Source organism: Cuculus canorus, chromosome 27 (assembly GCF_017976375.1).
Source record: "Cuculus canorus isolate bCucCan1 chromosome 27, bCucCan1.pri, whole genome shotgun sequence".
NCBI lineage: Eukaryota > Metazoa > Chordata > Aves > Cuculiformes > Cuculidae > Cuculus > Cuculus canorus.
In genome coordinates this window covers 2,270,542-2,298,212 of record NC_071427.1, presented here as the reverse complement: position 1 = coordinate 2,298,212, position 27,671 = coordinate 2,270,542, and the positions used below count along the sequence as shown (strand labels likewise).

The 27,671-nt window shown below is 58.9% G+C and overlaps 2 protein-coding genes across 7 annotated transcripts; one reads left to right on the top strand and one right to left on the bottom strand.

The window, feature by feature from the left end:
* Window positions 1–373: 373 nt before the first annotated feature.
* Window positions 374–12,068, bottom strand: SIRT6 (sirtuin 6). Of its 2 annotated transcripts, XM_054050325.1 has the most exons (8): window positions 11,957–12,068; window positions 9,576–9,703; window positions 8,435–8,617; window positions 5,526–5,585; window positions 4,350–4,445; window positions 3,561–3,641; window positions 2,557–2,680; window positions 374–849 (listed from the first exon to the last, which is right to left on the bottom strand). In XM_054050325.1, exons 1-8 carry the CDS (start codon window positions 12,020–12,022, stop codon window positions 511–513), a joined length of 1,077 nt encoding a protein of 358 aa, XP_053906300.1. In that variant the 5' UTR covers window positions 12,023–12,068; the 3' UTR covers window positions 374–510. The 2 variants fall into 2 exon arrangements, with proteins under 2 accessions (XP_053906300.1, XP_053906301.1); XM_054050326.1 differs by lacking the exon at window positions 4,350–4,445 and having other exon boundaries at window positions 11,957–12,022.
* Window positions 8,509–27,671, top strand: ANKRD24 (ankyrin repeat domain 24). 5 transcript variants are annotated; one of them, XM_054050319.1, is made up of 22 exons: window positions 8,509–8,640; window positions 10,321–10,468; window positions 12,999–13,093; window positions 14,581–14,873; window positions 18,302–18,432; window positions 18,520–18,608; window positions 19,356–19,420; window positions 19,585–19,642; window positions 19,723–19,793; window positions 20,556–20,662; window positions 20,737–20,924; window positions 21,560–21,588; window positions 22,520–22,612; window positions 23,829–23,933; window positions 24,043–24,087; window positions 24,197–24,295; window positions 24,372–24,444; window positions 24,554–24,675; window positions 24,749–25,957; window positions 26,963–27,100; window positions 27,178–27,243; window positions 27,405–27,671. In XM_054050319.1, exons 4-22 carry the CDS (start codon window positions 14,838–14,840, stop codon window positions 27,480–27,482), a joined length of 2,802 nt encoding a protein of 933 aa, XP_053906294.1. In that variant the 5' UTR covers window positions 8,509–8,640; window positions 10,321–10,468; window positions 12,999–13,093; window positions 14,581–14,837; the 3' UTR covers window positions 27,483–27,671. The 5 variants fall into 5 exon arrangements, with proteins under 5 accessions (XP_053906294.1, XP_053906292.1, XP_053906293.1 ...); XM_054050317.1 differs by having other exon boundaries at window positions 12,999–13,143; XM_054050318.1 differs by having other exon boundaries at window positions 12,999–13,195.

The window sequence follows — 27,671 nt, the reverse complement described above, 5'->3', positions numbered from 1 at the left end:
CCCACTGGATCAGGCTGCCCAAGGCCAGACCCAGCGAAGGGGACAGCGGGAGATCAGGATTGGGGCCCCATCCCATTACTCCTGCCCCACACCAGGTCAGGATTCAGCCAGGCTTTGGCCAGCGTTGCTCCCCTTCCCTCTCACCACCCGGCGCCCTTCTCAGGGCCACCAGCACGCACACAACTGGTTCTGTGGGCAGATCCCAGCCTGGAGACGGCAGCAGTTCATCCCACCAGGAGGGCATCAGCTGCCCCCACCATCCCCGTGTCCCCCCATCCCAGCACCCTCATCCTTCTGCCCCTCTGAGCTCTGCCAGACCCCACAGCCGTCTCCTCGCTACCTTCCAAGGGAACTTCAAGCTCCCGTGGGTGCAGCCGCCCCCGAGCGACGCGATTCAAGTGTATTTAATACTTACATAAAAAAAGGGACAATATTTAAGGATGTAAAAAAAAAAAGTCGGTAGGAAAAGTGGCACAGACGAGTGTCTGGACAGACAGGGAACAGTCTGGATCAGATGAGGAGAGGCTCCACCTTCATCTTCTTTACCACCGGTGGCCCCATGTCCGGGCTGGGACATTCCTGCTTCAGGCCATCGTGGTGTTCCACCAGCATGGTCCCACGGTCAGGGCAGAGCCCACCCGTGCTGTTGTTCTGGGAAAGAAGCTCCTCCTTCAGCGGCTCCCGAACCCCGGGGTCGAATTTGAAGAGCTGTTCAGGTCTGGTGAGCTCAGAGCTTTCCTCCACCACCACCGGCCCCGTCCACTCCGGCACCTCCAGCCCCAAGTGCTTCATCAGCTTTGTCATAACATCATCGACGTAGGCGTGGATGCGCAGGTCGGCTTGTCTGTCCTGGGGCGAGCGAGGGCAAGCACGGCGTTAGGGGACAAACAGAGCGTGTGGGGACAAACGTCCCCTCCCAGGGAGTGGTTGGGGACAGTGCTCAGCTCTGTCCCCAAGGCACCAGCCCCGGCAGGACACGAACTGACCCCATCCAGCACCACTCCCCGGCTGTGCCATGGGCTGGCAGGGCTGCGGGCAGGCGGCCGCGCCTTTAAGCAACCCCGAGATGGGGACGTGGACACAGAGCCAGGCTTGTGAGTCCAGGACAGGGTGGGACAGGGACAAGAGAGCTCTAATGACATAGAATCATGGAATCATAGAATAGTTTGAGTTGGAAAAGGACCTTAAAGCCCATCCAGATCCAACCCCTGCCATGGGTAGGGACATCTCCCACTGGATCAGGCTGCCCAAGGCCCATCCAACCTGGCCTTGAACACCTCCAGGGATGGGGCAGACACAGCTTCCCTGGGCAACCTGTTCCAGGGTCTCACTACTCTCATGATGAAGAAATTCCTCCTCATGTCCAGTCTAAATCTGCCCCTCTCCAGTTTATACCCATTGCCCCTCATCCCATCCCCACAAGCCTTTGTGAACAGCCCCTCTCCAGCTTTCCTGGAGCCCCTTCAGGTACTGGAAGCTGCTCTAAGGTCTCCTCAGAGCCTTCTCTTCTCCAGGCTGAACAACCCCAACTCTCTCAGCCTGTTCTCGTACGGGAGGTTCTCCAGCCCTCGGATCATCCCTGTAGCCTCCTCTGGCCCCGTTCCAACAGCTCCATCTCCTTTTCATGCTGAGGATTCCAGAACTGGACATAGATCTCCAGGTGGGGTCTCAAAAGAGAGGAACAGAGGGGCAGAATCCCCTCCCTCGCCCTGCTGGTCATGCTCACATTCCAGAACCTCTCAGCTTCTGTTATTCCAAAGACATCTGATACCAAAACCAGGGTTGAACAGGAACTGAACACCTCTGCCCTGTGGTATGGGTCACTGTGGACTTATTTAATCGGACTGTAATTCACTGGAGACGCTTGGGACACAAAACCCAGTTTTGGGCCCCTCACTACAAGAAGGACATTGAGGGGCTGAAGGGCGTCCGGAGAAGAGAAACGGAGCTGGGGAAGGGGCTGGAGAACGAGGGTGATGAGAGGGAGCTGAGGTTGTTCAGCCTGGAGAAAAGGAGGCTGAGGGGAGACCTCATCACTGTCTACAACTGTCTGAAAGGAGGTTGTGGAGAGGTGGGTGCTGGGCTCTTCTCCCAACTGACAGGTGACAGGGTGAGAGCAAATGGCCTCAAGTTGCAGCAGGGCAGGTTCAGATTGGACATCAGGAAAAATTTCTTTACACAAAGGGTTCTCAGGCCCTGGCAGAGGCTCCCAGGGAGGCGGTGTTTAAAAGACGGGTCTGTGAATTGCTCAAGGATATGATTTAGTGGTGGACAGGGATGGTTGGGCTTGATGATCTCAAAAGGTCTTTTCTGACCCAGTGATTCTATGATTCCGTCAGGCTTTGGGCTGAGTTTTTATTCCACTTTCAAGCTTTACTTTCCCTTTCTGTGCAGGTTTAAGCCCGAGGAGGAGGGAAGCCCAGCCTGTTTGCTTGCTAAGCGAGGCCTCTCTTCCATCTGGCCACCTGGGAGGGGACAATGTGCGGGGACTGACCTGCAATGGAGCTGAAACGAGTGACGCAAGGGGACAGGAGCAGCGAGGATGGTCTCACTCACATGTTTGGTTGCTTGTAGGTTGACTATAACCAGCTTCCCTCCTCTCTTCTTCGTGATCAGTGGGAGGTTGCCACTGGGTTTGATCTGCAGAGAAGTGCCCAGAGTGACAGAGAGATCGGCTTTCCTGCAGGGAGGAGACAAAACATCCATGGAAGAGAAAAAGCCATGGCTGTTTGCGGGCTGCTTCTCCTGCCCTGCTCCACGTGGACTCCTTCATGGAGGGCTACAGAGATGATCCCAGGGCTGGAGCACCTCTGGTATGAGGACAGGCTGAGGGAGTTGGGGTTCAGCTTGGAGACGAGAAGGCTCTAGGGAGACCTTAGAGCACTTTCCAGGAATGGAAGGGGCTCCAGGAAAGCTGGGGAGGGACTTTTTCCACAGGCATGGAGTGATATGTCGAGGGGGAATGGCTCTAAATTGGAAGAGGGAAGATTTAGATTGGTCATAAGGAAGAAATTCTTCACCATGAGGGTGGGGAGGTCCTGGCCCAGGTTGCTCAGAGCAGTGGTGGCTGCCCCATCCCTGGAGGGGTTCAAGACCAGGTTGGATGGGGCTTGGAGCCCCCTGATCCAGTGGGAAGTGTTCCTGCCCACGGCAGGGGGTGAAACTGGATGGGCTTTGAGGTCCTTTCCACCTCAACCCATTCTGTGATTGTATGAACAGCAAATGAAAGCCCAGTTGGAATCAGCCAGTGAGAGGGACCTGCAGGAAGGGCTCTGATGTCCCTTCCAACCCAACCCATTCCATGACTCTTCAAGCTTCCCAGCTGGGAAGCAAAGCCACGTCTAGAATTCGCACTGGTTTCTCTTGGCCACATCCTGGGGAAAGGGCTGAGCGCTGTGGCACAGCCGCAGCGCTGCGAGACACAAAACCTGACGGCCAAAGGCAGACAGGGTTGGCCCAAGGGCTGCCACGGAGTGGGCAGAGGATGGGGAGCTCAGTCTTGGGGGCACCACAAGCCGCAGACATTGGCCACCACAGTGTGAAGAGACCAAACACAATACCTGCAGGCTTCGTCTGCCAGCGTGAGGTCACGGTCAGGCAAGGAATCTTCCCAGTCCAAAATAGTGTCTCTTAACTTCCCTCTGGAAAACAGATACAGGGACTGTGGTTGACCCCACCAGGTGGGAACAGGCAGCAAAACCGCCTTGGGAGAGGGGACAGTGACCCAGATCCTGCCCCACCCTCCCTAGCCCGGCACCGCGAAGGGACAGAGAGCGCCCAGGCAAGCCGAGGGGACTCAGTGGCAGGCGAGGGAAGGCATGAAATTCACCTGCACGAGAGATTTTGTGCCCGATGCAGCCAGCCCACCAAAGCCCCAGCTGTTTTGCTGTCCCAGTTCAGAGCTGGGCTGTGGCTTTCACTCCCCAGCACCAGCGCTGAGCCACCAGGGCTCTGCTGCATCGGCTCAGCCGTCGGCCTGGCTGAGAAGAGCAGCTGAGCTGAGCCTGGGTGAGGAAGCACGAGGGACACATGGAGCGTGTCGGGCTGCCAGAGCACCTCAGGGTACCTCCAGCTCTTACGGCAGGCAAGCAGCACTAGGGCAGCGCGGCGCCTGTGTCCTGCTGGAGGCTCTCATCCCACAGCAGGGCGCTCACGGATGTGGGACAGCGCAAAGGGCTCCCTGGCCTCCTGTTCAGGCCTTCGGAGATGTTTCTTACACCTGACCTGAAGGGATTTTCTGCTCGGCCCTGCAAAGCCAGCTCTGCGCTCCAGAGCCGCTCGCTCGGGTGAAGGAGTCCCAGCCACCCCACGTCCCCTCAGAAGGCTCCATGCAGCCCCCCGTGAGGTACCTGCAGGCCCGCAGCCCCCGGGCTTTGGTGACGCTGCACAGCCTCCCCGTGGGCTTCAGCCCCATGCTGCCCACCACCGCGTCCCGCACGTACTGCCTGCAAGAGAGACGGCGCCGCTCAGGGCCTGACGCGCAGGGAGGTGGGTTGGGATCTGACGCGGCACACCACGCACGGAATGAGTGGAGCACCTCAGGCCTTCATGGATCCCTGCCTGTGTCTCTAACCAAGGCGCTGCGGACTGCAGCTCTCACTGACAGCCACAAAGCAGGATGGGAAACAAAGCAGGATGGGAAACCCAGCTTGGAGCAATCCCTTCTCCTCCTCTCTTCTCTCCCTCTCCTCTCCCCTCTCCTCTCCCCTCCTTTCTCCTCTCCTTTCTCCCCTCCTCTCTCTCCCTTTTTCTCCTCTCCCCTCCTTTCTCCCCTTCTCTCCCGTCACCTCTTTTCTCCCCTCCTCTCGCCTCTTTCTCCTCTCCCCCATCCTTTCTCCTATTTCTCCTCTCCCCTCTCCTTTCTCCTCTCCCCTCTCCTTTCTCCTCTCCCCTCTCCTTTCTCCCATTTCTCCTCTCCCCTCCCCTCTTTCTCCCCTCTCCTTTCTCCTCTCCCCTCACCTTTCTCCTCTCCCCTCCCCTCTTTCTCCTCTCCCCTCCCCTCTTTCTCCTCTCCCCTCTCCTCTTTCTCCTCTCCCCTCTCCTTTGTCCTCTCCCCCTCTTTCTCCTCTCTCCTCTCTCCTCTCCTCTCCTCTCCTCTCCTCTCCTCTCCTCTCCTCTCCTCTCCTCTCCTCTCCTCTCCTCTCCTCTCCTCTCCTCTCCTCTCCTCTCCTCTCCTCTCCTCTCCTCTCCTCTCCTCTCCTCTCCTCTCCTCTCCTCTCCTCTCCTCTCCCGCCCTCTCCAGCAGGCACAGACCCTGCTGCAGGCAGCCCTGCCAGCACATCCACCTTCCCATGACGAGCAGGACACGCCAAGGGCCTCCCAGACAATGCAGAATTCCCACAATTTACTCCCCACCATTTGTCAGAGTTTAGGATTCCCATGGACAGAAGCTTTCGGATTCAGACCTGCCCATGACCCCACGCACTCCGTGCCGCAGACAGGGCCGTGCAGGACCCCCGTTGTTCCCCGGGGATGGCAGCAAAGCCCCCTCCCCAACACCCACGCCGGGCTCCGGGCGCACGTACTTGCCGCATTTCACGCACTCTTCCACAAACATGTTCCCATGGAGCTCAGCCAACTTGTCCCTGCGGGAGAAACGCCAGAGGTGAGCTGGGAAAGGGTGGAAAGTCCTGGGGCGACAGCGAAAGCTGCCTCAGGACCCTCTCCTCATCAGGGGCACCTCAGGGGCTTCCTGGTTTTCCAGCTCTGCCGGGTGACGTGGGGCGGCAGGAACCCTCCGCACCGGGCTGGGAACATGGGCAGCGCTGACGGGAATGATACCAGGTACAAATATGACACAGCTCAGAGCAAGGCACCAGTGCCCCGCAGGCTCTGGGGGCACCAGGAGCCACCAAAGGACCTGGCCTGGCTTGCAGGGTCCAGCAGAGAGGACTTTTGGGTCTTCCCTGAGCCAAATGTGGCCGTCAAGCAGCGCCGACAAAACTACAGCACAGAGAGCACCACTTAGTGCATTTAACACAAGAAACAGCGTTCAGAGGCAGTTTGGGCAGAGCTATCCCTCTGGCAGGGCAGGGGAGACCCAGAGCACACGTTCAGATCCTGCCCAGAGGTTTTTTATACCGTGGTTTCATTTCCATCACGCAAGCGCTACGCTACAACCAGGCCTACAGGAGGCACAGCGTGTCCTGGGCTTTTAGTTTTAAACGTTTCCATCTGCAGCACCAATTCCAGCCCTGTGCAGATCCAGCTTCAAATCTTCTCCGCGCCTGGCGGTAATCTGGATCTCCTCTTCGCTCAGCCGTGCTCCTCTCCATCGTTGCAGGGTTCCAGCCCCTTGGCCACTCGTTTTGACTAAACTCCCCTCGAGCTCAGCGCCAGCCTGGAAGCGCAGAAGCTCCGGGAGAACAAGGAGAGTGGCTCATGTTCCTACAAGCCCTGCGGTGACTGAGAACCTCCTCCAGGGTGGATGGAGACAGGACTGACCTGATTTCCCCCATTTTGGCCCCAGTTCTGCAGGGCTTTCTTAAGCCCATGCTTTGCTTGGGCGGAAGAGCTGTGCTAAACCAGAGTGGGCGTCAGCGGCACCGGGCTGCAGGGAGAACAGATGAGTTCTGCTCTTTATTTCCTATTCTTTTTTCCCCACGGTTCTTTAGCTTAAAAAGGCAAATATGGTGCTAGGAGCAGGAATCAGGGCTTTTAAAGATCAGAAACACCCCCCCGAGGCAGCTCTGTACTCAGCCCATCACGGCTGAAGACATTTGTGAGATGTATCTTCTCCCAGGTCCCGTTCATGCTCCTCGTTTTCATCCCAGCTCCCTTCCTTTTATTTCCTTACTTGAATTCCCTTTCCTTTCCAGGCAGCTCCAAACAGTTTGTCTCAAAAGACAATCACCTGCTGGTCTTAAGTACTGGAAAAGCATTTTATGATGGGCTGAAGTTTCGTTTGAGGACATCTTTGAGACGGCCACTGCGCTGATAAACGCACTTCGGTTCCCACTCATGCAGGGAGCGGAGATCTTGACCCCTCAGATCCTACACGGCACAGCTTCCCACAGAGGGAATGGGGTGACCTGGGATCCCTGACCTCATCGCAGCAGGTGAGGAAATTGGAGAGCATGGCCAGTAAGTCAGAGCAGTTCCAACCACGGGGCTTTCTCTCCACCTTTCCAACACTTGTGGTTTCACAAATTTATTGGGAGGGAAAGGACTTTTTAAGGCTGTCGTGGGCACAGGCACGGCTTCGTAGAATCATGGAATAGTTTGGGTTGGAAGGGACCTTAAAGATCATCCAGTTCCAACCAGGGACATCCCATTGGATCAGGTTGCCCAAGGCCCATCCAACCTGGCCTTGAACACCTCCAGGAATGGGGCAGCCACAGCTTCCCTGGGCAACCCATTCCAGGGCCTCCCCACTCTCACGGTGAATTCTTCCTTAGGTCCAGTCTAAATCTGCCCCTCTCCAGTTTACATCCGTTCCCCCTCATCCTATCCCCACAAGCCTTTGTGAGCAGCCCCCCTCCAGCTTTCCTGGAGCCCCTTCAGGTACTGGAAAGTCGCTCTAAGGTCTCCTCAGAGCCTTCTCTTCTCCAGGCTCAACAACCCCAACTCTCTCAGCCTGTCCTCATATGGGAGGTTCTCCAGCCCTCGGATCATTTTTGTAGCCTCCTCTGGACCCATTCCAACAGCTCTATATCTTCCATCACGACTGCAGCACCGCTTTGGTTTTATCTCAAGAGATTCAGTTTAAGCAAACTGTAAAACAGCAGAAGATCCAGTGCTCTGCTTTAGCAACACTGGCAAAACAGGGCGACCCATGTCTCTGCAAGCAGCGGGAGTAGTTGCAGATGCTCTTGTCCTCCCTTTTGTCTCTTCAGTCCTCTGGAAAGGACTGAGTGCTCTGGGCGCAGCTCTGAGCCCAATTCCCAAGAGCATGTGCTCTACTTGAAGGCCACAGCTCACTCCCCAGGCCAGGATCCCGCAGTGCCTGCAGAGCTGGGCTGCTCCCAGCAGCACCCTCAGCTACAGCGTGGGGACACTGCGACCTGATCGTTTCTCTTGTGAATGAACAGCTTCTGGCTGTACTTCTAGAGAGCATCCGCTGAGGCTGCTGTAGTTTCATCACCCTCTGAATTTTGACCATAACCTCTCTCCTCTAAACTCAAGCTCCCTCGAGGCTCCCCGGAGCACAGCCTTCTCTTCTCCAGGCTGAACAACCCCAACTCTCCCAGCCTGGCCTCACAGCAGAGGGGCTCCAGCCCTCGGATCATCTCTGTGGCCTCCTCTGGACGCGTTCCAACACTTCCATATCCTTGCAGTTTCCACTCCCTGTATCAGATAGCTTCCAAGCCAGACTTGGAAACTGAGCCCCAAACACTTGCACACGAAGCCACGTGGACCAAAGAGCAACAACAGCCACGTGGCAGCAGTTGGGACAGGCACGGGGGACCCGGAGACAGGGTGGGAGAGGCCGTACCGTGGAAATCCTGAACGCACGTGAAGGCCGTCCACATTCTGACTGACCAGGAATTTCAGGATGCCGACCCTCTGCAGCCCCAGCAGCGCCATGTGAGTCTTGGAGGGTCTGGCATTCTCAAAGGTAGTGTCGAATTTTGGGGAAAGCCCCTTCTCTTCCATAGTCCAGACGCCATTGGGGCCCCTGCAACAGCGGAGACGGAAAGGGTGAGAATTCGGGGCTTGGGATCATAGACTCATGAAAAGCTTTGGGTCAGAAGGGACCTCAAAGCCCATCCAGTTCCACCCCCTGCCATGGGCAGGAACACCTCCCACTGGATCAGGGGCTCCAAGCCCCATCCAACCTGGCCTTGAACCCCTCCAGGGATGGGGCAGCCACCACTGCTCTGGGCAACCTGGGCCAGGGCCTCCCCACCCTCATGGTGAAGAATTTCTTCCTTATGACCAATCTAAATCTTTCCCCTTCCAATTTAAAGCTATCCCCCCTCATCCTGTCACTCCAGGCCCTTGGGAAAAGCCCCCCCCCCCAAGCTTTTTTGGAGTCTCTTTCATTGCTGGACACTGCTTTAAGGTCTCCCCCGAGCCTTCTCATCTTCAGGCTGAACAACTCCAACACTCTCAGCCTGTCCCCATAACAGAGCTGCTCCAGCCCTCAGATCATCTCTGTGGCCTTCTCTGAACCCATTCCAACCGTTCCATACTCCTGTTATGTTGGGGATTCCAGAACTGGACCCAGAACTGCAGGAGAAGTCTCACAAGAGCAGAATAGAGGGGGAGAGTCCCTTCTCTTTCCCTGCTGGCCCCACTTGGATCCTGGGGGGGATCCAGGGGGGAACCCAGGGGGATCCAAGAATGGAGCTGTAAGTGCACCACAAGCCCTGTCATCGGAGGACGAGCAAGGCACTGCTTGATGAAGGTCGTAGGCCATCAGATATTTCTGTCATTGATGCAGTTAGAGCGCACACAGGGCTTCTGTGCGCACAGCTAACATCACACGGGTGTGCAAGAAGGCAAGGGTATTTCCAGCTGGACCCGAGATCAGACAGGAGGGACGGCATCACAGGAAGCGCAGTCTAGGATCCAAGGTGGACTCGGAGGAGGTGCCACCTTCCAATCCCTCGTTTGCTGCCTGCTGCCCTTACCTGAAGTCAGGAATCCCTGAGGCGGTGCTGATTCCAGCCCCCGTATGAAACACCACGTTGGAGGAACTCCTGATCAAGTCTGCCAGCTCCCGCACCTTCCTCTCCAGTTCCTCCGGCGGGTCAAAAATCTGAGGAGAAGAAAAGAGACAAACCACTCAGGCATGGAGGGATGCAGGGACAGATCCTACACCTCTCCCAGCACAGATTCTTTCTTATCCCATTAAACCCCAATTCTTTCTTATTGATGAAAGAGGATTTCGCATTCCTTAAAAACAAAAGCATTTGGGGTTGCTCAGCCTGGAGAAGGCTTCAAGGAGACCTTATAGTGACCTTCCAGTACCTGAAGGGGCTCCAGGAAAGCTGGAGAGGGACAGTTTGTTGTGTGGTGACAGGAAAAGGGGGAATGGGTATAAACTGGAGAGGGGCAGATTTAGGCTTGATATAAGGAAGATTTTCTTTGGCATAAGAGTGGTGAGACACTGGCCCAGGTTGCCCACGCAAGTTGTGGCTGCCCCATCCCTGGAGGCGTTCAAGGCCAGGTTGGATGGGCCTTGGGCAGCCTGATCTACTGGGATGTCCCTGCCCACGGCACGGGGTTGGAACTGGATGATCTTTAAGGTCCCTTCCAACCCAAACTATTCTATGATTTTATTAGAGAGAAACGGTGTTGTATAAAACCCCTCCACGCAGGGTAAGAGCTGAAAACACCCAACGCAGGTGGGTTATTTATTGCTCTCGCCGCCAGGCAGCTGATACCCTGAGAAGTGGCTGAGCTCCAGGGCGCCGCGGGGCAGCAGGACGACAGGAGCAAACCCGGTGCCACCTCACGTGCGCTCAGCTCCAGCTGTCACCGGCTCTGCGGACAGGACAGGGCTGCGCAGGAAGTCATGGAGGTAGGGGACACGGGGACATGGGGACTGTGTGCCCACCCAGGTTGGTGGCACAGGGGTTCATTGCTAGGAGGGGTTTCTCCACCCTGGTCTCTTGGGGACAGGGACTAAGTACAGCCCGTGTCCCAGGCTCAAGGCAGGTCCCTGTCCCCTCACCCCAAAGCCTGGTTTAAGCTTCCCCGGCACCGCTGGGGACTTGGGGCAAGGATAGGGTCCTCACAGCCAGCCCCGGAGACCCCCAGGGCGAACACAGAGGGTCCCCGTGCAGCTCATGGGGCACAAAATAGGGACAGGACTGAGCCTGGAGGTCAATGACAAGGAGGGAGCTGTGGGGCAGGGCTGGGGGGCACACAGAGAGGCACAGGGAGGAGCCGTGGGACAGAGCTGGGGGGCACACAGAGAGGCACAGGGAGGAGCCGTGGGGCAGGGCTGGGGGGCACACAGAGAGGCACAGGGAGGAGCCGTGGGGCAGGGCTGGGGGGCACACAGAGAGGCACAGGGAGGAGCCGTGGGGCAGGGCTGGGGGGCACACAGAGAGGCACAGGGAGGAGCCGTGGGGCAGGGCTGGGGGGCACACAGAGAGGCACAGGGAGGAGCCGTGGGACAGGGCTGGGGGGCACACAGAGAGGCACAGGGAAGAGCCGTGGGACAGGGCTGGGGGGCACAGGGAAAGAGCTGTGGGAGACAGGGAAGGAGCCATGGGACACAGGGAGGGAGCCCTGTAGGGCAGTGCTGTGGGGCACAGGGACAGAGCCATGGGGCAAAGGAAAGGAGCCATGGGGCAGGGCTTGGGGGGACAGGGAGGGAGCTGTGGGGCAGGGCTTGGGGGGACAGGAAGGGAGCTGTGGGGCAGGGCTGGGGGGGACATGAAGGGACCATGGGGTGGGGCAGGGCCGGGGGACACAGGGAAGGGACCATGGGGCAGGGCTGGGGGGAACAGAGGAGGAGCTGTGGGGCAGGGATGAGGGGGACAGGGAGGAGCACAATGAGGGAGCTGTGGGGCACAGGGGAGGCAACCATGGGGCAGGGCTGTGGGGCACAGAGAGAGAGAGACATAGGGCAGGGCTGGGGGGCACAGGGCAGTGGACCATGGGGCAGGGCTGTGGGGCACAGGGATGGGCACAGGGAAGGGACCATGGGGCAGGGATGGGGGGCAGAGGGAAGAGACCATAGGGCAGAGCTGTGGGGAACAGAGGAGAAGCTGTGGGGCAGGGATGAGGGGGACAGGGAGGGGCACAAGGAGGGAGCTGTGGGGCACAGGGGAGGCTATCATGGGGCAGGGCTGTGGGGCACAGGGAGGCGATCACGGGGCAGGGCTGAGGGGCACAGGGAGGGGACCATGGGGCAGGGCTGTGGGGCACAGAGGAGGAGCTGTGGGGCAGAGGGGAGGGGCTGTGGGGCAGAGGGAGGGGACCATGGGGCCGGGCTGTGGGGCACAGGGGAGGAGCTGTGGGGCCGGGCCGTGGGTCAGACCCACGAGGCCCCGCTCACCTCGGGCAGCCCGCACTTGCCCTTGTCCGAGTAGGGCGAGAGCCCGGCCGCGTAGCTCACCGCCATGGCCCGCGGCGCCGGCGCCGGCCCGGGCGGAAGCGCGCGAGGACGCCGCGCGGGGCAGTGCGCATGTGCGGGGGCTACGGGCGGAAGCGCGGGAGGAAGCGCACGCGACAGCGTCGCGCCGAGTCGCCAGCGCCGCCATCTTTGTGTCGGGCAGGAGGGGGAAATGAGGGACGCTGCCCTTATACTGTCAGGGCTGGGATGAGGGGGACAGGGCAGGGTGGGGGCTGCCAGAGAATGAGGGGTAGGGCTGGGGGGGCAGGGCAAGGGGTGCCAGGGAAATAGAATCATAGAATAGTTTGGGTTGGAAGGGACCTTAAAGATCATCCAGTTCCACCCTCTGCCATGGGCAGGGACACCTCCCACTGGATCAGGGGCTCCAAGGCCCATCCAACCTGGCCTGGAACCCCTCCAGGGATGGGGCAGCCACCACTGCTCGGCCAGTGTCTCATTACTCTCATGGTGAAGAAATTCCTCCTTATGTCCAGTCTAAATCTGCCCCTCTCCAGTTTATAGCCGTTCCCCCTCATCCCATCCCCACACGCCTTCGTGAACAGCCCCTCTCCAGCTTTCCTGTAGCCCCTTCAGGTACTGGAAGGTCACTCTAAGGTCTCCTCAGAGCCTTCTCTTCTCCAGACTGAGCAACCCCAACTCTCTCAGCCTGTGCTCGTACAGGAGGTTCTCCAGCCCTTGGATCATCCTTATAGCCTCCTCTGGACCCATTCCAACAGTTCCATCTCCTTCTTATGTTGAGGATTCCAGAACTGGACACAATCCTCCAGACGAGGTCTCAAAAGAGAGGAACAGAAAGGCAGAATCCCCTCCCTCGCCGTGCTGGCCACGCTGCTTTGGACATGTTGGCCTCCTGGGCTGCAAGTGTCGAGCTTCTCATCCCCAGAACCCAAGTCCTTCTCCTCAGGGCTGCTCTCAATCATGTCATCCCCATCGTGTACTAAAATCTGGGATCACCCTGACGCAGGTGTAGGACCTTGCGCTTGGCCTTGTTGAACCTCATGAGGTTGCCCCAGTTCTCCAGCCTGTCCGGGTCCCTCTGGATGACATCCCGTCCTTCTGGTATGGCAACTGCACCGCTCAGCTTGGTGACATCTATGAATTTGCTAAAGGTGCCCCCGATCTCGCTGTCGATGTCATTGATGAAGATATTAAATGGCAATGGTCGGTTTAATAGGTGCTGGACATAGGTGTGGGGAAAAAGGGGTGCAGGGAAAGGCTAAGGGGGTACAGGGAAGGAAGGGAATGGGTATAAACTGGAGAGGGGCAGATTTAGACGGGACATAAGGAGGAATTTCTTCACCAGGGCTGGGGGTGCCACCAGGGCAGAGGGGGACAGGGAAAGGGATACAGGGACGAGTGTCACAGGGAAAGGGCATGGGATGCAGGGAAAGGGCATGGGATGCAGGAAAAGGCAGGGATTGCCAGAGGAAGGTCAGGGAGTGCCAGGAAGGGCAAGGAGTACAGGGAAGGGGATGCCAGGGAAGGGTGGGGGCTGCCAGGGAATGGGATGCAGGGAATGGCGTGCCAAGGCAGGGCAGGGAGTGCAAGGAGTGGGGTGCAGGGAAGGGAATGGGGTGCAGGGAATAGGGTGCAAGGAATGGGGTGCAGGGAAGGGCAGGGCGTGCAGGGCAAGGGATGCCAGGGAAAGGGGTGCAGGGAAGGGCTAAGGGGTTACAGGGAAGGAAGGCAATGACAGGGCTGGAGGTGCCAGGCAAGGGCAGGGGCTGACAGGGAAGGAGGGAGGTGAAAGGGATGGCCAGGGGGTGCAGGGAAGGGGATGTAGGGAAAGGGGTCCCAGGGAAAGGGCATGGGATGCAGGGAAAGGCAGGGATTGCCAGGACAGGGCAGCGGGTGCCAGGAAGGACAAAAAGTGCAGGGAAGGGCAGGGGCTGCCAGAGAATGGGATGCAGGGAATGGGGTGCAGGGCAGAGCAGGGGGCGCAGGGCAAGGGGTGCCAGGGAAATAGATGCCAGGAAAAGGTGTGCAGGGTTAAAGGGTTAAGGGGTTACAGGGAAGAGAAGTGGATGCCAGGGAATGGAAGGGGATGCCAGGGCTAGGGGTGCCAGGAAAGAGGATCCAGGGAAGGGGGTCCCACAGAAAGGGCATGGGGTGCAGGCAAAGGCAGGGATTGGTAGGGCAGGGCAGTGGGTGCCAGGGGAAGGTCAGGGAGTGCCAGGAAAGGCAGGGAGTGTGGGGAAGGGGGATGCAGGGAAGGGCAGGGGTTGCTAGGGAAGGGAATGGGGTACGGGGAAGGAAAGGGGGTGCAGGGAAGAGGATGCCAGGGAATAGCAAGGGGTGTCAGGAGGGGCAGGGAGTGCAGGGAAGGGCAGGGGCTGCTGGGGAAGGGAATGGGATACAGGGAAGGAAAGGGGGCTCCAGGGAAGAGCAGGAGATGCCAGGGGAAAACAGAGGGTGTTATCAGGCCAGGGCCCAGCTGTGCCCCACACCACCTGCAGCCCCAGACTCCCAAGAGGACCAGGGTCGGCTGCCCCCCAGCTCCCCTCATGGGCCAGGCTGTGCCATGTCCCCTTATTCCCTCTCCCCAGGCATTTCAGCGGACAAACAGCCGCCATCTGCAGAGGGGTCTGATCCCCGGAGCCCCCCCGGCTGCCCAGCGCTGCCAGCTGTAACCGCAGCCACAGCCGTAACCCAACTCCCTCGCCTCCATTTCCACAACCGGTGTGGAGACGGCGGGGGACAACGGGGACACGGGAGCGGAGAGGCTGTCGATACCGGTGGAGGAAAGACCTTCGAGCACGGCTGATCCCTGTCCAGGTGCCACAGGGCTGAGGCTGGAGCTGCCATGAAGAGCCTGAAGGCCAAGTTCAGGAAGGCGGACGTGAGTGCCACTCCCAGGGACATGGAAACCTGCTCCGGAGTGTCCATGGGGATCTGTCCTGGGATGATCCAAGTTTCACAGGGACATGGAGACCTGCTCTAGGATGTCCATGGGGACATGGGGACCTGTTCTGGGATGACCCAAGTTTTGCAGGGACATGAGAACCTGCCTTGGGATGTCCATGGGGGCATGGGGACCTGCTCTGGAATGTCCACAGGGGCATGGAGACCTGCCCCAAGATGAGCCAAGTTTCACAGGGACATGGGAACCTTCCTTGGGATGTCAATGGGGACATGGGGACGAGCCCCAAGATGATCCAACTTTCACAGGGACACAGGAACTTGCCTTGGGATGTCCGTGGGGACATGGGTACCTGCTCTGGGATGTCCATAGGGACACGGGTACCTGCTCTGGGATGTCCATAGGGACACGGGGATGTGCCCGAAGATGACCCACATTTCATAGGGACTTAGGGACCTGCCTTGGGATGTGCATGGGTACACGGGAACCTGCCTTGGGATGTCCATGAGGACATAGGTACCTGCTCTGGGATGTCCATAGGGACGTGGGGACCAGCCCCAAGATGACCCAGGTTTCACAGGGACATAGGAACCTGCCTTGGGATGTGCATCGGGACATGGGAATCTGCCTTGGGATGTCCATGGGGACATGGGTACCTGCCTTGGGATGTCCATGGGGACATGGGGACCTGCCCCAAGATGACCCGCGCTTCACAGGGACATGGAAACCTGCCTTGGGATGTCCATGGGGACACAGGGACCTGGCCCAGAATGTTCCCCAGGATGTCCCTAGTGTCACAGGGACACGGTGGTCTGCCCTGGTACGTGGGGTGGCTGCTCACCATTGGGACAGCAGCCCCATGGAGGTCATCTCTGCCACCCTGGCCAGTAGGAGTGAGCTCCCAGTGCACCCAAAGGTGCTCCCAGGGCTGCCGTTGAGCGTGGGGCAGAGTGAAGGAGGAAAGGCAGTGCCAGGCAGAGGGAAGTGGGTCCCAGGTCCCCTCCCTGGGGATGGCTGCCAGTTTTCCAGCTGCCACAGCCAGTGGAACCAGCATGTCAATGCTCGTCAATTATTCACCACCAGCCTGGCACTGTGCCGCAGGCTCTCGCCAGTCTCCACATCGGGCAGAGAGTGCCAGCGCCATCCCGAGTGCCCATGGCAGCACCGGCTGGACTCGTGCACTGGGGACCCACGGCTGGGGACACGCACATAGATCGAAGCCCCTCCTTTGAGTCTGTGGGCCTGCCTTGCCCAAGGTGCTCCGTGCCTCAGTTGCCCCACAGAGCCCTGGATACTCCTGTGAGGGAGGAGGGGTATTGAGAGGCTCCTACTCCAGCAACCCTTTGAATTTCGGGGTTCCCTCCTTGAGGGGAGGTTTCTGGACCCCTGAGATGCAGGCAAGGGGTGGTGGTGGGGGTCCTGCCCCTTGCTTGGACCCTGGGCTGTGATGGGAGGTCACTCTGTGTCCCCTAGGGCAGTGGGTCCCTTGTCCCCCTCCTCGGGGAGCAGGGGCTGAGTGGCAGGAGGGTGCTGACCCCCTTGGTTTGGGGTGCATTGCTGCCTCCTCTCGAGCCTGGGGTGGGAAAGCTGCCCCCACCCTCCCCCTTTAACTGGGATCAGTTGAAAACTGGGACCTTGGTACCCACTCCGTGGCAGGGATGCAGGGATGCCTGGAGCTCTGGATGCTGAGGAGGGAAAGAAGGAGGGAGGGAAGGAGGGAAAGAAGGAGGGAAAGAAGGAGGGACGGAGGGATGGAGGGAGGCGGATCCTGGCTCCCACTGCGGCAGGACCTGGCCCCCGCCCTGGTAGCGATGCTGGACCGAGCTGGGGTCTGGGGTCCTCGGCCTGGAGCCCCAGCCTGCCCTCGCCCAGGCGGGGAGCGAGGGATGCATGGCTGCCCGCCACCTCCTCCTCACCACCATGAAGCAGATCTGTTTCTGTGCTGCTGCCTCCTTCGCGGTACGTCCCTGTTCTCCATCTCCGGTCCCCTTTGCTCCCATCCTTCGGGGGAAGCCGTGTCACCCCCACCACACCTGCACCCCCTTTGTCCTCATCCCCTCTGTCCTCATCCTCCTCCATCTCCATTCCCATCCCCTCCACCCCCCCAGCATCCCCCCTGCTTCATCCTCACCCCTCCATCCCCATCCCATCCCCACCCCCTCCATCCCCATCCTATCCCCACGCCCTCCATCCCCACCTCCTTCATCCCCATCCCAGCCCTGTGATTATCCCCACCTCCTTCATCTCCATCCCATCCTCATCATCATCCCCACCTCCTTCATCTCCATCCCATCCTCATCATCATCCCCACCTCCTTCATCCCCATCCTCATCCCCACCTCCTTCATACCCATCCCTGTGCTCATCCCCACCTCCTTCATACCCATCCCTGTGCTCATCCCCATCCCCACCTCTTTCAATCCCATCCCATCCCCATCCCGTAGCTTGGCTGCATCCTCTCCAACCTGCTTTGTCCTTGCATGACACGGGAGGGAGGGGAAGTGGGCACCACCCTCCCAGTTTGCCCAGTAACCTTGGCAGACTGGTTTATTCACCATCCCTGGTTGGGATCCTCTGGCCCTGCTGGGATGGGTGGCAGGGAACCAGGTGGGCACAGTGGCACAGGTACCATGCCTGGCACCGGGCACCAAGCTGACGAGGGGCAGGATGTGAGCAACTCCCCAAAGGTGACATCCATTTCCTGCCACTGCGGCCGCGGGGAGCTCCGGTTTGTGTCACAGGCTGTGGGGTCATCCCAGGGTGTCCCTTGCTGGTCCGGTCCTACTGCAGGTCTCTTCTTCTGGCCATCCAGCCCCCATCCAGCCCCAGTCCTGCACAGGAGGGGGGTGGCGTTGTGCCCCATGTGTCCCAGAGTGGTTGGAGCCATCCTGTGGGATCTGCTCTCGCTGCCGACTCTGCTCACCATGACTTTGTCCCTCCCTCAACAAAGAGCAAAACTGGGCTGGGAAGAGGTTCTCCTGGGGATACTGGGGCAGGGATGGGGCTCAGGCACTTTGTGGGTGCTCCTATGTTTGGAATCAAGGTTACTGGGGGGCAGTGGCAAACCCTAGGGTGGGGACATGCAGGAAAGCATCACCTCATTCCCAAATCCCAGTCTGGCCCATCCCCAGCTAAACTGGGGCTGCTCTGACAAAGTTCTGGTGTCTGAGCTTCAAACAGGGAGGGCTGAAAGGGATCCTCATCCCATCTGCTGTGTCCCTACCTGGGGGCCAGGCACCACAGCACCCAGGAAAGGGGTTGGCCCAGATTTGGGCCACTCTGAGGGTCAGGGATGTGTGGGAGATAGCAGGGATGGGGATGAGGACAGACACCCAAGTGCAGCCCAACCCCCTGCCCGTCCCTGGGACCGGAAAACTCCATCATAGCCTCCTCTTGGCTTCATTGCAGAGCCAGGACTGGACCAAGAATGACGAGAAGCTCCTGCAAGCTGTGGACTACAACGATGCGGGGAAGGTGACATCTCTCCTTGTCCGCAAGGGCTTGGTCCCCACCAAGCTGGACTCAGAGGGCAAATCCGCGTGAGTGCTGACCCACATCCCCGGGACAGCAGGGACACAGGGCTGGGGTCAGGGATGTGACTCCAACAGCCCCTGGTCTTGCTGCAGGTTCCACCTGGCTGCTATGCGGGGGAACGTGGACTGTCTGGAAGCCATGCTGGCCCACGGCGTGGATGCCATGACCAAGGATAGCTCGGGTGAGGGCATGGCTGTCACGTGCACCTGACTAATGACCAGCCGAGGCCACCGGTGCTCCCTGGTCTTTCCTAATTTGCCACCAAGTGTTGAGGCTGTGGGGACAGAAGTGACACCCACATCTGTGGGGCTGGAAATTGTCCCAGCTTCCTCCAGGGACTCAAGCAATGACTGATGATCATGGAATGGGTTGGGTTGTAAGAGACCTCAAAACCCATCCAGTTCCACCCCCTGTCATGGGCAGGGACACCTCCCACTGAATCAGGGGTTCCAAGCCCCATCCAACCTGGCCTTGAACTCCTCAGGGATGGGGCAGCCACCACTGCTCTGGGCACCCTGGGCCAGGGCCTCCCCACCCTCACAGGAAAACATTTCTTCCTAAGATCTCATCTCAGTCTCCCCTCTTGCAGCTGAAGACCGTTCCCCCTCATCCACTCCCTGATCCAGAGCCCCTCCTCAGCTTTCCTGGAGCCCATTTCGGTCCTGGAATCTGCTCTAATGTCTCCCCAGAGCCTTCTCTTCTCCAGGCTGAACAACCCCAATTCTCTCAGCCTGTCCTCAGATGATGCTCTTATACCCATAGGATGGGTATATATATCCCCTATACCCATGGGGATGTCCTATACCCATACAGCCCCAGTCCAGCAGATCCTCCTGTGCGCCCATGCATCCTTCTGTCCCCCAACTGGTCCCCTTTGCCTCAGACGCACTGTCTGTCCTCTGACCCATCCGTCTGTCCCTCTTCCCAGGTTACACTGCCTTGCACCTGGCATCCAAGCACGGCCACCCGCAGTGCGTCAGCAAGCTGCTGCAGGTACCGGGAGCACGGGGCTGTGAGGGAGGGACGGTGCTGTGCCAGCAAGGTCTCCTCTGTGTCCTTGAACTCTTCCCTCACCAACGGTGCTGGTTGCAGTGGTGATTCCCAGTGCCACTGGAGCTGTCTGTCTGTCCTCCTGTAACCCAGGCTTTCTCCCGCAGGCCTCCTGCCCTGTGGACGTGGCTGACGGCAGTGGCCAAACAGCGCTGCACCACGCAGGTGAGTGGGGACTGTGCCAGCCCCATCCTGCTCGTGTGTCCTGGTGTGAGGCAGTGTGCTCAGCCTGTCCTTCTCCCCAGCGGTCAGCGGCTGCATCTCGTGCTCGGAGATTCTCTGTGATTTCAAGGCTCCCTTGAACATCAAGGACAAGGTGAGATCTTTCTCCTCATCATCATCAGGGACCAGGCTGGGGCTGCCTCTGAAATGCAGCAGCTCCTGGGGTGGAACGTGGCAACTGGCACTACCTGGGGTTCCTGGGGTGAAAACACCACCATGAAGTGTTAGAAGATTACCTGGAGTACTGTGTCCAGTTCTGGAATCCTCAAAATAACAAGGATATGGAACTGTTGGAACGGTCCAGAGGAGGACACGGAGATGATCCGAAGGCTGGAGCACCTCTGCTATGAGGACAGGCTGAGAGAATTGGGGTTGTTCAGCCTGGAGAGGAGAAGGCTCTGGGGAGAACTTAGAGCAGATTCCAGGAATGAAAGAGGCTCCAGAAAAGCTGGGGAGGGACTTTTTCCATGGGCATGGAGTGATAGGATATAGAGGAATGGCTTTAAATTGGAAGGGGGAAGATTTAGATTGGTCATAAGGAAGAAATTCTTCATGATGAGGGTGAGGAGGCCCTGGCCCAGGTTGCCCAGAGCAACTGAGTTGCCCATCTATTACCCCTGGAGGGGTTCAAGGCCAGGTTGGATGGGGCTTGGAGCCCCTGATCCAGTGGGAGGTGTTCCTGCCCATGGCAGGGGTTGGAACTGGATGGGCTTTGAGGTCCCTTCTGGCCCAAACCATTCTATGATTCTATGATTCTAAGTGGGATGTGGAAATTTGGAAGATAATGGGAGTGGGGTGCCCCACGGGGGGATCTGAGCTTCATCCGTGCAGCCTCACCCAACCCAACCCTGCCCAGGATGGCTTCACACCGCTGATCCTTGCTGCCAAGATGAGCCACTCGGAGCTCTGCCGGTACCTGCTGCACCGTGGCGCGGCGGTCAACAGCCGGGACCTGCAGGGAAGGTAAGGCTGCACTGGGGGCAGACAGCGGGATGGAGGGAATGATCTCCATCGTCTCCTCTCCTCACTCTACTCAGGACAGCCTTGATGCTGGCCTGTGAGAACGGCAGCGTGGAGACAGTGGAGGTGCTTGTCAACGCCGGTGCCCGCGTGGCCTTGGTGGACTCCACAGGTCACGATGCTGCGCACTACAGCCTGGCCACGGGCAACGCTCTCATCCAGCATTTCCTGCAAGAGGCTGCTCAGCGCCGGTCCTGGGCCAGTGGTAAGGCAGCCGGGCCACCCTGGTGCTCCTTGTCCAGAGGACGCGGCCCCATGGGGATGTTTTCACCCTGCAGCACACTTTGGGTGTTTGGAAGAAGCCAAGCAAGACTTGGGGGACACACATCCCATTTCCTCACGCACTGGAGGTGCTTTCACCCATGCTGTCACCAGTCAAGGGCTGGAAGGTGGTGCTGAGCCTTGGTGGCTTGCACACGCACGTTCACATGTGTGTAGCAGTGGTTGTAGGTGTGTCTGTGTGCACCTGCCTGTGTGCACGTGTCTCCCCGTGTCTGCACGTGTGTGCATCCCTGTGGTCACTCATTTATACCCCAACCTGGAGGTGTTCAAAGCCAAACTGGATGAGGCTTGGAGCAACCTGGTGCAGTGGGAGGTGTCCCTACCCATGGCAGGGAGTGGAACTGGGTGGGCTTTAAGGTGCCTTCCAACCCATTCCATGGTTCTATGATCCATGCATGTCCCCATGCATGTCTGCAGTCGTACCCCTTCCATGCACACGTGCCTCTCTGTGCCCTGTGTGGTGCCCCTGTACCCCCGTGGGCTCTGCCTGCTCTGCCCACCCCTACTGTTCCCTAACCCCCCTCCTCAATTTCTCTTTCCTCCAACTCTGCCCCACAGAAGAGGAGTCAACTGAGCAGACATCCCAGGTAAGAACCAGCCTGGTTGCCCACCTTCCCTTCTGGGTGGGGGTGTCCAGGAGCCCTGGGGCTCTTCGAGGTGGTGATGGGTGTCACATCCTGAGGGAGACACAGTAGCACCCAGAACTGTATTTAAACATTTAGTTTATTACCTATTAATGTTACAATTCTAAGTCAAGAATATAAGCTTAAGTCTAGACCAATATTAGCATCCTATAAAGATTTGTGAGGGACTATATGACCTCTATGGAGTTCGGTGATAAAGTCTTTAGATGTTTCTTTGAAGAAGTTTCTGCATATGCTCCAATGTTTGTAGATCGTTGAAGAAGTTGGTGGGGAATCTCAGACCAGCTGAGAAGGAGCTCCCATTAAGTCTTGCTCCTCTCATTCTCTTGTAGTCCATTCTGGAGTGATAACATCTGGACTACCAGTCGGCCCATCTCCTTTACTTTTGTCAGTGAAGCCCGATGGTAAAGGACACAGTGGATTGCTTCCTGTCAGTGCAATCCCCACCAACGTGTAGGAATTCAGAAAATCCAGGGTAGTAGATCAGGATGTTTCCATCACAAAAAATTCATAGTCTAAATCATCAAAGTACCACATATGTAGATTTCTATTCACAAATCTTATTAATAAGATTTTGAGGATCACCTCTGAGTCTTTGTTCTGAAATCTGATAAGGGAGGGGATGACCAGGTGCCAATTTAGTCATCCTGATAGGCGAACTGAAACGAATGGCAGAGACATAATGGCTCATTCTCCCCTACTCATCCTTGCTGCACAGATGGGCTTTGATATGGACGCTGATGTGGAGTGGCCACCAGACCTCCATTTGGCCCCTCTACATCCTGCTACTCAGCAAGGAAGCAACCCTCTTCAGCAGCTTCAAGACGAGGAGGGATATGTCAATGATGCCCTCTCTGTCCTGGTGTCTCCACAGACATCTTCGCCGAGCCAGTCATCCATCAGGGAGAAGAACAGCACCCCAAGGAAGAGGAAAGCCCCTCTGCCTCCCCTGGGCACCCCCAGCCAGGTGAGAGGGTACCCTGTAGCTCCATGGCCACCTCTGGCTTGGCAGGCACTGATGAGACCAACCATTGCCTCCCCAGGCAATCTTCTTCAGCTCTGCTGGCCTTGGGTGCTGTGTGGAGACCCTCCTCATTGTCATAGAATCATAGAATGGTTTGGATTGGAAGGGACCTTACAGATCATGTAGTTCCAACCCCCACTAGGCCAGGCTGCTCAAGACCACATCCAACCTGTCTTTGAACACCTCCAGGGACGGAGCATCTACAGCTTCCCTGGGCAACCTGTTCCAGTGTCTCACCACCCTAATCATGAAGAATTTCTTCCTAATGTCTAAGATAAATCGTCCTCCTTGCAATTTAAAGCCACCTCCCCTCGTCCTGTCACTGCATGCCCTTGATAAAAGTCCCTCCGCAGCTTTCTTGTAGCCCCCTTCAAGTACTAGAAAGTTGCTATAAGGTCTCCCTGGAGCCTTCTCTTGTCTCATTGCAGTGGAGGTGATGCTCAGGGGCCACCCTGAGCTGCAACTGAGCCTTCCTCCCCAGTCCTGAGGTGTGTGCAGCACCACGTCTCTGCTCTCTAGAGGGCAGGGACCATCAGCCCATTTATATCCACCCCATGGGCCCAAAACATCCCTCACCCAGTGAGCTGTGCTGCCACAGGGGGGTCCTTGCCCCGCTGGAGCCTTTCCTTCCTTAGAATCATAGAACCATAGAATGGTTTGGGTTGGAAGGGACCTTAAAGCCCATGCAGTTCCATGGGCAGAGACACCTCCCACTGGATCAGGGGCTCCAAGCTCCATCCAACCTGGCCTTGAACCCCTCCAGGGATGGGGCAGCCACCGCTGCTCTGGGCAACCTGGGCCAGGGCCTCCCCACCCTCATCATGAAGAATTTCCTCCTAATATCTAATCTAAATCTTCCCCCTTCCAATTTAAAGCCATTCTCCCTTGTCTTATCACTCCAGACCCTTGGAAAAAGTCCCTCCTCAGCTTTCCTGGAGCCCCTTTCAGTCCTGGAAGCTGCTCTAAGGTCTCCCCACAGCCTTCTCTTCTCCAGGTTGAACAACCCCAACTCTCCCAGCCTGTCCTCCCCACCTTTCCATGCAGTGCCCAGGGAGTCACCATGCAGCCTGGCTGGGCTCAGCCTCCTGGGGATGGGCAGGAGGGGCTGACAGCGGGAGGCAGTGCCCGGCGCTGAGGCTTGGTGGCCACTCATCTGCAGGAGGACCAAGACGCCTATGAGGAGATCGTACGGCTGCGGCAGGAGAGGGCCCAGTTCTTGCAGAAGATCCGGGGATTTGAACAGCAGGAGAAGCAGAGACAGGAGGTACCAGGGAGCAGCAGGGTCATGAAGGGAGATGCCACCACGTCTCTAAGGGATGTGGGGGATGCAGACATCCTTTATCCCTCTCTGTTTTCTCTCTGTGTCCTGCTAGCGGGCACAGCTGGAGGAGGGCTCCATGCGCTCCATGGAAAAGAAGGTGAGGCCAGCAGAGAGGTCATGGGTGGCCTCATTTCTCTGGTGCTCGGGATGCCATTGGGCCTCTGGTGGGAGCAAAAAGGACCCCATACCTGTGTCCTGCTCCATAGATCCAGGAGCTGGAGAAGCAGCTGGCTGCAAGGGATGGTGAGAAGGAGCAGCTGGGCAAGGAGGTGGAGGCTCTGCGGAGCCGCTTGTCCTCCCTGGAGGTAGGTGAGGGTTGCAGCTGGCAGTGCCAGGGGCTGGGGTGCAGTGGGGTTGACATCTGCAACTCTGCACCCCCAGAACGAGAAGGAGAACACGAGCTATGACATTGAGACGCTGCAGGATGAGGAGGGAGACCCGCTTGAGTTCCCAGGTAGGACCCTGCCTACCACCCAGTGTCCCCGTGAGGCTACACAGCCTTTGGGGAGGTGGCATCCCACGGCAGGGAGCAGGAACAGCACCAGGGCACCCCCATCCCACAGGGGCAGAGCTGCTGCTCTCCAAGAAGACGCTGAGCCCCTCAGCCGAGGAGCTGCTGGCCACGCTGCAAGGTCAGGTGCAGTCCCTCACCGTGCAAAACAAGGAGCTGAGGGAGAAAATACAGGCAAGTGTCCATCTGTCCATCTGTCCCTGCCTCCATCACCAGGTCCCTGATGGCCTCACTGTCTCCTCGGCAGGTGCTGGAGAATTTTGAGCGGGACGAGAGCAACCTGTCCCCCCCAGGGGACTTTGTGCCCGCCAGCCTCTACAAAGCTCTCCAACGCGAGCTAGAGCAGTTGCGAGCACAGCACTTGGAGCTGCCGCGGGATGCGGGTCTGAAGGATGAGGCCGGTGGGCAAACTGGTGCCTCGGAGCAAAGCAAAGAGGGGAGCGCGGCGCCGGAGCCAGCCTGGACTTGGGGCGAGTGCAAAGCAGCCCTGGGTGAGCTGCGACTGCCACAGGCACAGTCCTCCTCCTCTGTGGTGGAGCGGGAGGCTGGCACTGAGCTGGTGGAGGCTCGGGCAGCGCTGCGGCAGGCGCAGGCAGCGCTGGAGGAGCGGGAGCTGCGGGTGAAGGAGCTGCAGGCACGTTTGGAGACCATGGAGGCAACAACCGCCCTGGGGACCTCCTTGGAGGAGGTGTCGAGGGAGAAGGAAGCCTTGCTGGAGCGCTGCAGCCGAGCGGAGGCGGAGGTGGAGAACCTGCGACGGGAGCTGGAGGCCAAGGCACGGGACAGGCGAGCGGCTGGTTGCCCTGAGCCGGAGCCTGAGCTGCTGGAGCATCGCGTGGTGGAGCTGGTGCGGCAGCAGGAGGAGGCGATGGCGCAGCTGGGGCAGCTGCGGGAGACACTGGGGCGCAGGGAAGCCGAGCTGGGCAGCCTGCGGGAGCAGCTGGCGGCGCGGCCGGTGGGGCGTCGAGAGCACGAGGAGGCTCTGGCGCGGCTGCGGCAGGCGCAGGCGGAGGCGCAGGAGCGGGTGCCGCGGCAGGAACATGCCCGGGCCAAGGCAACGCTGGAGGAGCAGGCGCAGGCACTGCGGGAGCGGGCGGCGCAGCTGGAGGTGTCGGCGGAGGCCAAGGGGCGCGAGGCTGCGAGGCTGCAAGCTGAGCTGGCCACGGCGGTGCCGCGTGCCGAGCACGAGGCAGTGCAGGCGGGGCTGCGAGCCGAAGCGGCTGCGCTGGCGCAGCGTCTGGACGAGCTGTCGCGGCGGCACGAGAAGACGTGCGAAGAGGTGTTCCGGGTGCAGAGGCAGGCGCTCTTCATGAAGAGCGAGCGGCAGGCGGCGGAGGAAAGGTTGGCCGCCACGCAGAAGCAGCTGGTGGAGGCGCAGGACGAGGCGCGGCGGCTGCGAGAGCTCCACAGCCACACCGAGGACACGGCCAAGCTGGTCAGGGACAGGGACAGGAAGGTAGGGGACAGGGGGAGGGAAGGGGGGCCTGGGAGGGAGCCTGGGGACTGCTGGGGTGAGCTGAGCTGGCTGTGTTGCATGAGAGATGTCTACACACATGTGTATGTGTAGATGCGTGTGCACACACAGGCACGTGTGCTTGCACACACACGCATGTACCTGCCTGTGGTTGCACGCTGGGCTGGCTGGATCGCAGGGGAGACGCAAACAGGTGTGTGCACAAGTGTACATTCACATACGTGTGCGTGCGTGTGCACACACATGCACGAACCTGCACGTGGGTGCACGCTGGGCTTCCAGTGGTCTCCACTACCTCAATGGGTCCCTGGGGAAGGCCCAGACCTGGCACTGTCATAGGGTCACAGAATCCTGGAATGGTTTAGTTTGGAAGGGACCTTAAAGACCATCCAGTTCCAAACCCCCTGCCATGGGCAGGGACATCCCACTGGATCAGGCTGCCCATGGCCCCATCCAACACCGCCAGGGATGGGGCAGCCACAACTTCCCTGGGCAACCTGGGCCGGTGTCTCACCACTTTCATGAAGAAATTCCTCCTTATGTCCAGTCTAAACCTGTCCCTCTCCAGTTTATACCCATTGCCCCTCATCCCATCCCACATGGGTGCACGCTGGGCTGGTTGGATCGCAGGGGAGATGCAAACCGACGTGTGCACACGTGTACATGCACATATGTGTGTGCACATATACATGCATGTGCTTGCACACGTGTGCATGCATCTGCACATGGATGCACGCTTGCACATGTGAGTGCAAACACAGACACACATGCACCCCTGCGTGTGGACTTGCCGCTCTCCCAGCTGTTCCCCCTTTCTCCTCCCCAAGCCAAGACTGAAACAGAGTCAACAGGAATGGGGTGGGAAAGTTCTGGCTTTGCCCCTGCCTGGGCACGGAGGCCACCCGGGGTGGTGATGGGCACAGCCATACGTGGACCCTGGTGGAGTTGGGGCTGCAGGGTCTCTGGGCCTCTGTGACCTCTGTGCAGATCACGGAGCTCTCCAAGGAGGTCTTCAGGCTGAAGGAAGCTCTCAATGCTCTCCCCGACTCCCGTGAATCACCACAGCCACCTCCTGACACCTCTGCGCTCCAGGCCAGGATCCATGCGTTGGAGGAGAAGCTGGTGGTGGGTACCAGGGTCTTGTGGCCGTTGCCTGGTGGCTTCCAGAGGTCCCGGGTTCAAACCTACTCGCTCTCTTGCAGGAGACAGAAAAGCGGCACAGCAAGGTGGTGACGCTGTACCGGAGCCATCTGCTCTACGCAGTGCAGGTGAGGTGGGGACGTGGCTTTGGGACAACTGGGGACACAGCAGCCAGCCGCACATGTGTGTGTGGCTGCAAAGGTCTGGAACCAGAGACTGCCAACCCTGGGCTGTGCCATGAGCTCCGATGTCCCCTCTGAGGTCCCCACCGATGTCCTTTTTACCGCAGGGCCACATGGACGAGGACGTGCAGAGACTCCTGTGCCAGATCCTGCGGATGCAGCAGCTGCAGGAGCAGAGCAGATGAGCCCCCGCCACGGGGCCTGGGGACACATCCAGTGACACGGCTGGGGGGGGCACAGCCCCACGCCAGCACCCCCCGTGTCCCTCTTTTTGCTTCTCCGATCACTGTCACACGCAGCCCCACACCCGTGGGGCTGATGCCGACCCCCCTGTGCCCCGCGCACCCCAGCACAGCAGCAATAAAGTATTTATA

What these genes read in the sequence shown, in the direction of transcription:
- ANKRD24 (XM_054050316.1), top strand. Translation starts at nt 16,785, where the DNA reads ATGGCTGCCCGCCACCTCCTCCTCACCACCATGAAGCAGATCTGTTTC. An exon ending in CAACTGAGCAGACATCCCAG is followed by an intron (nt 21,589 to 22,519) that starts GTAAGAACCAGC and finishes GTGTCTCCACAG; the next exon opens with ACATCTTCGCCGAGCCAGTC. An exon ending in ATCTGCTCTACGCAGTGCAG is followed by an intron (nt 27,244 to 27,404) that starts GTGAGGTGGGGA and finishes TTTTTACCGCAG; the next exon opens with GGCCACATGGACGAGGACGT.
- SIRT6 (XM_054050325.1), bottom strand. Translation starts at nt 12,022, where the DNA reads ATGGCGGTGAGCTACGCGGCCGGGCTCTCGCCCTACTCGGACAAGGGC. An exon ending in CTGGCAGACGAAGCCTGCAG is followed by an intron (nt 2,681 to 3,560) that starts GTATTGTGTTTG and finishes TCCTCCCTGCAG; the next exon opens with GAAAGCCGATCTCTCTGTCA. An exon ending in ACCTACAAGCAACCAAACAT is followed by an intron (nt 850 to 2,556) that starts GTGAGTGAGACC and finishes CGCTCGCCCCAG; the next exon opens with GACAGACAAGCCGACCTGCG.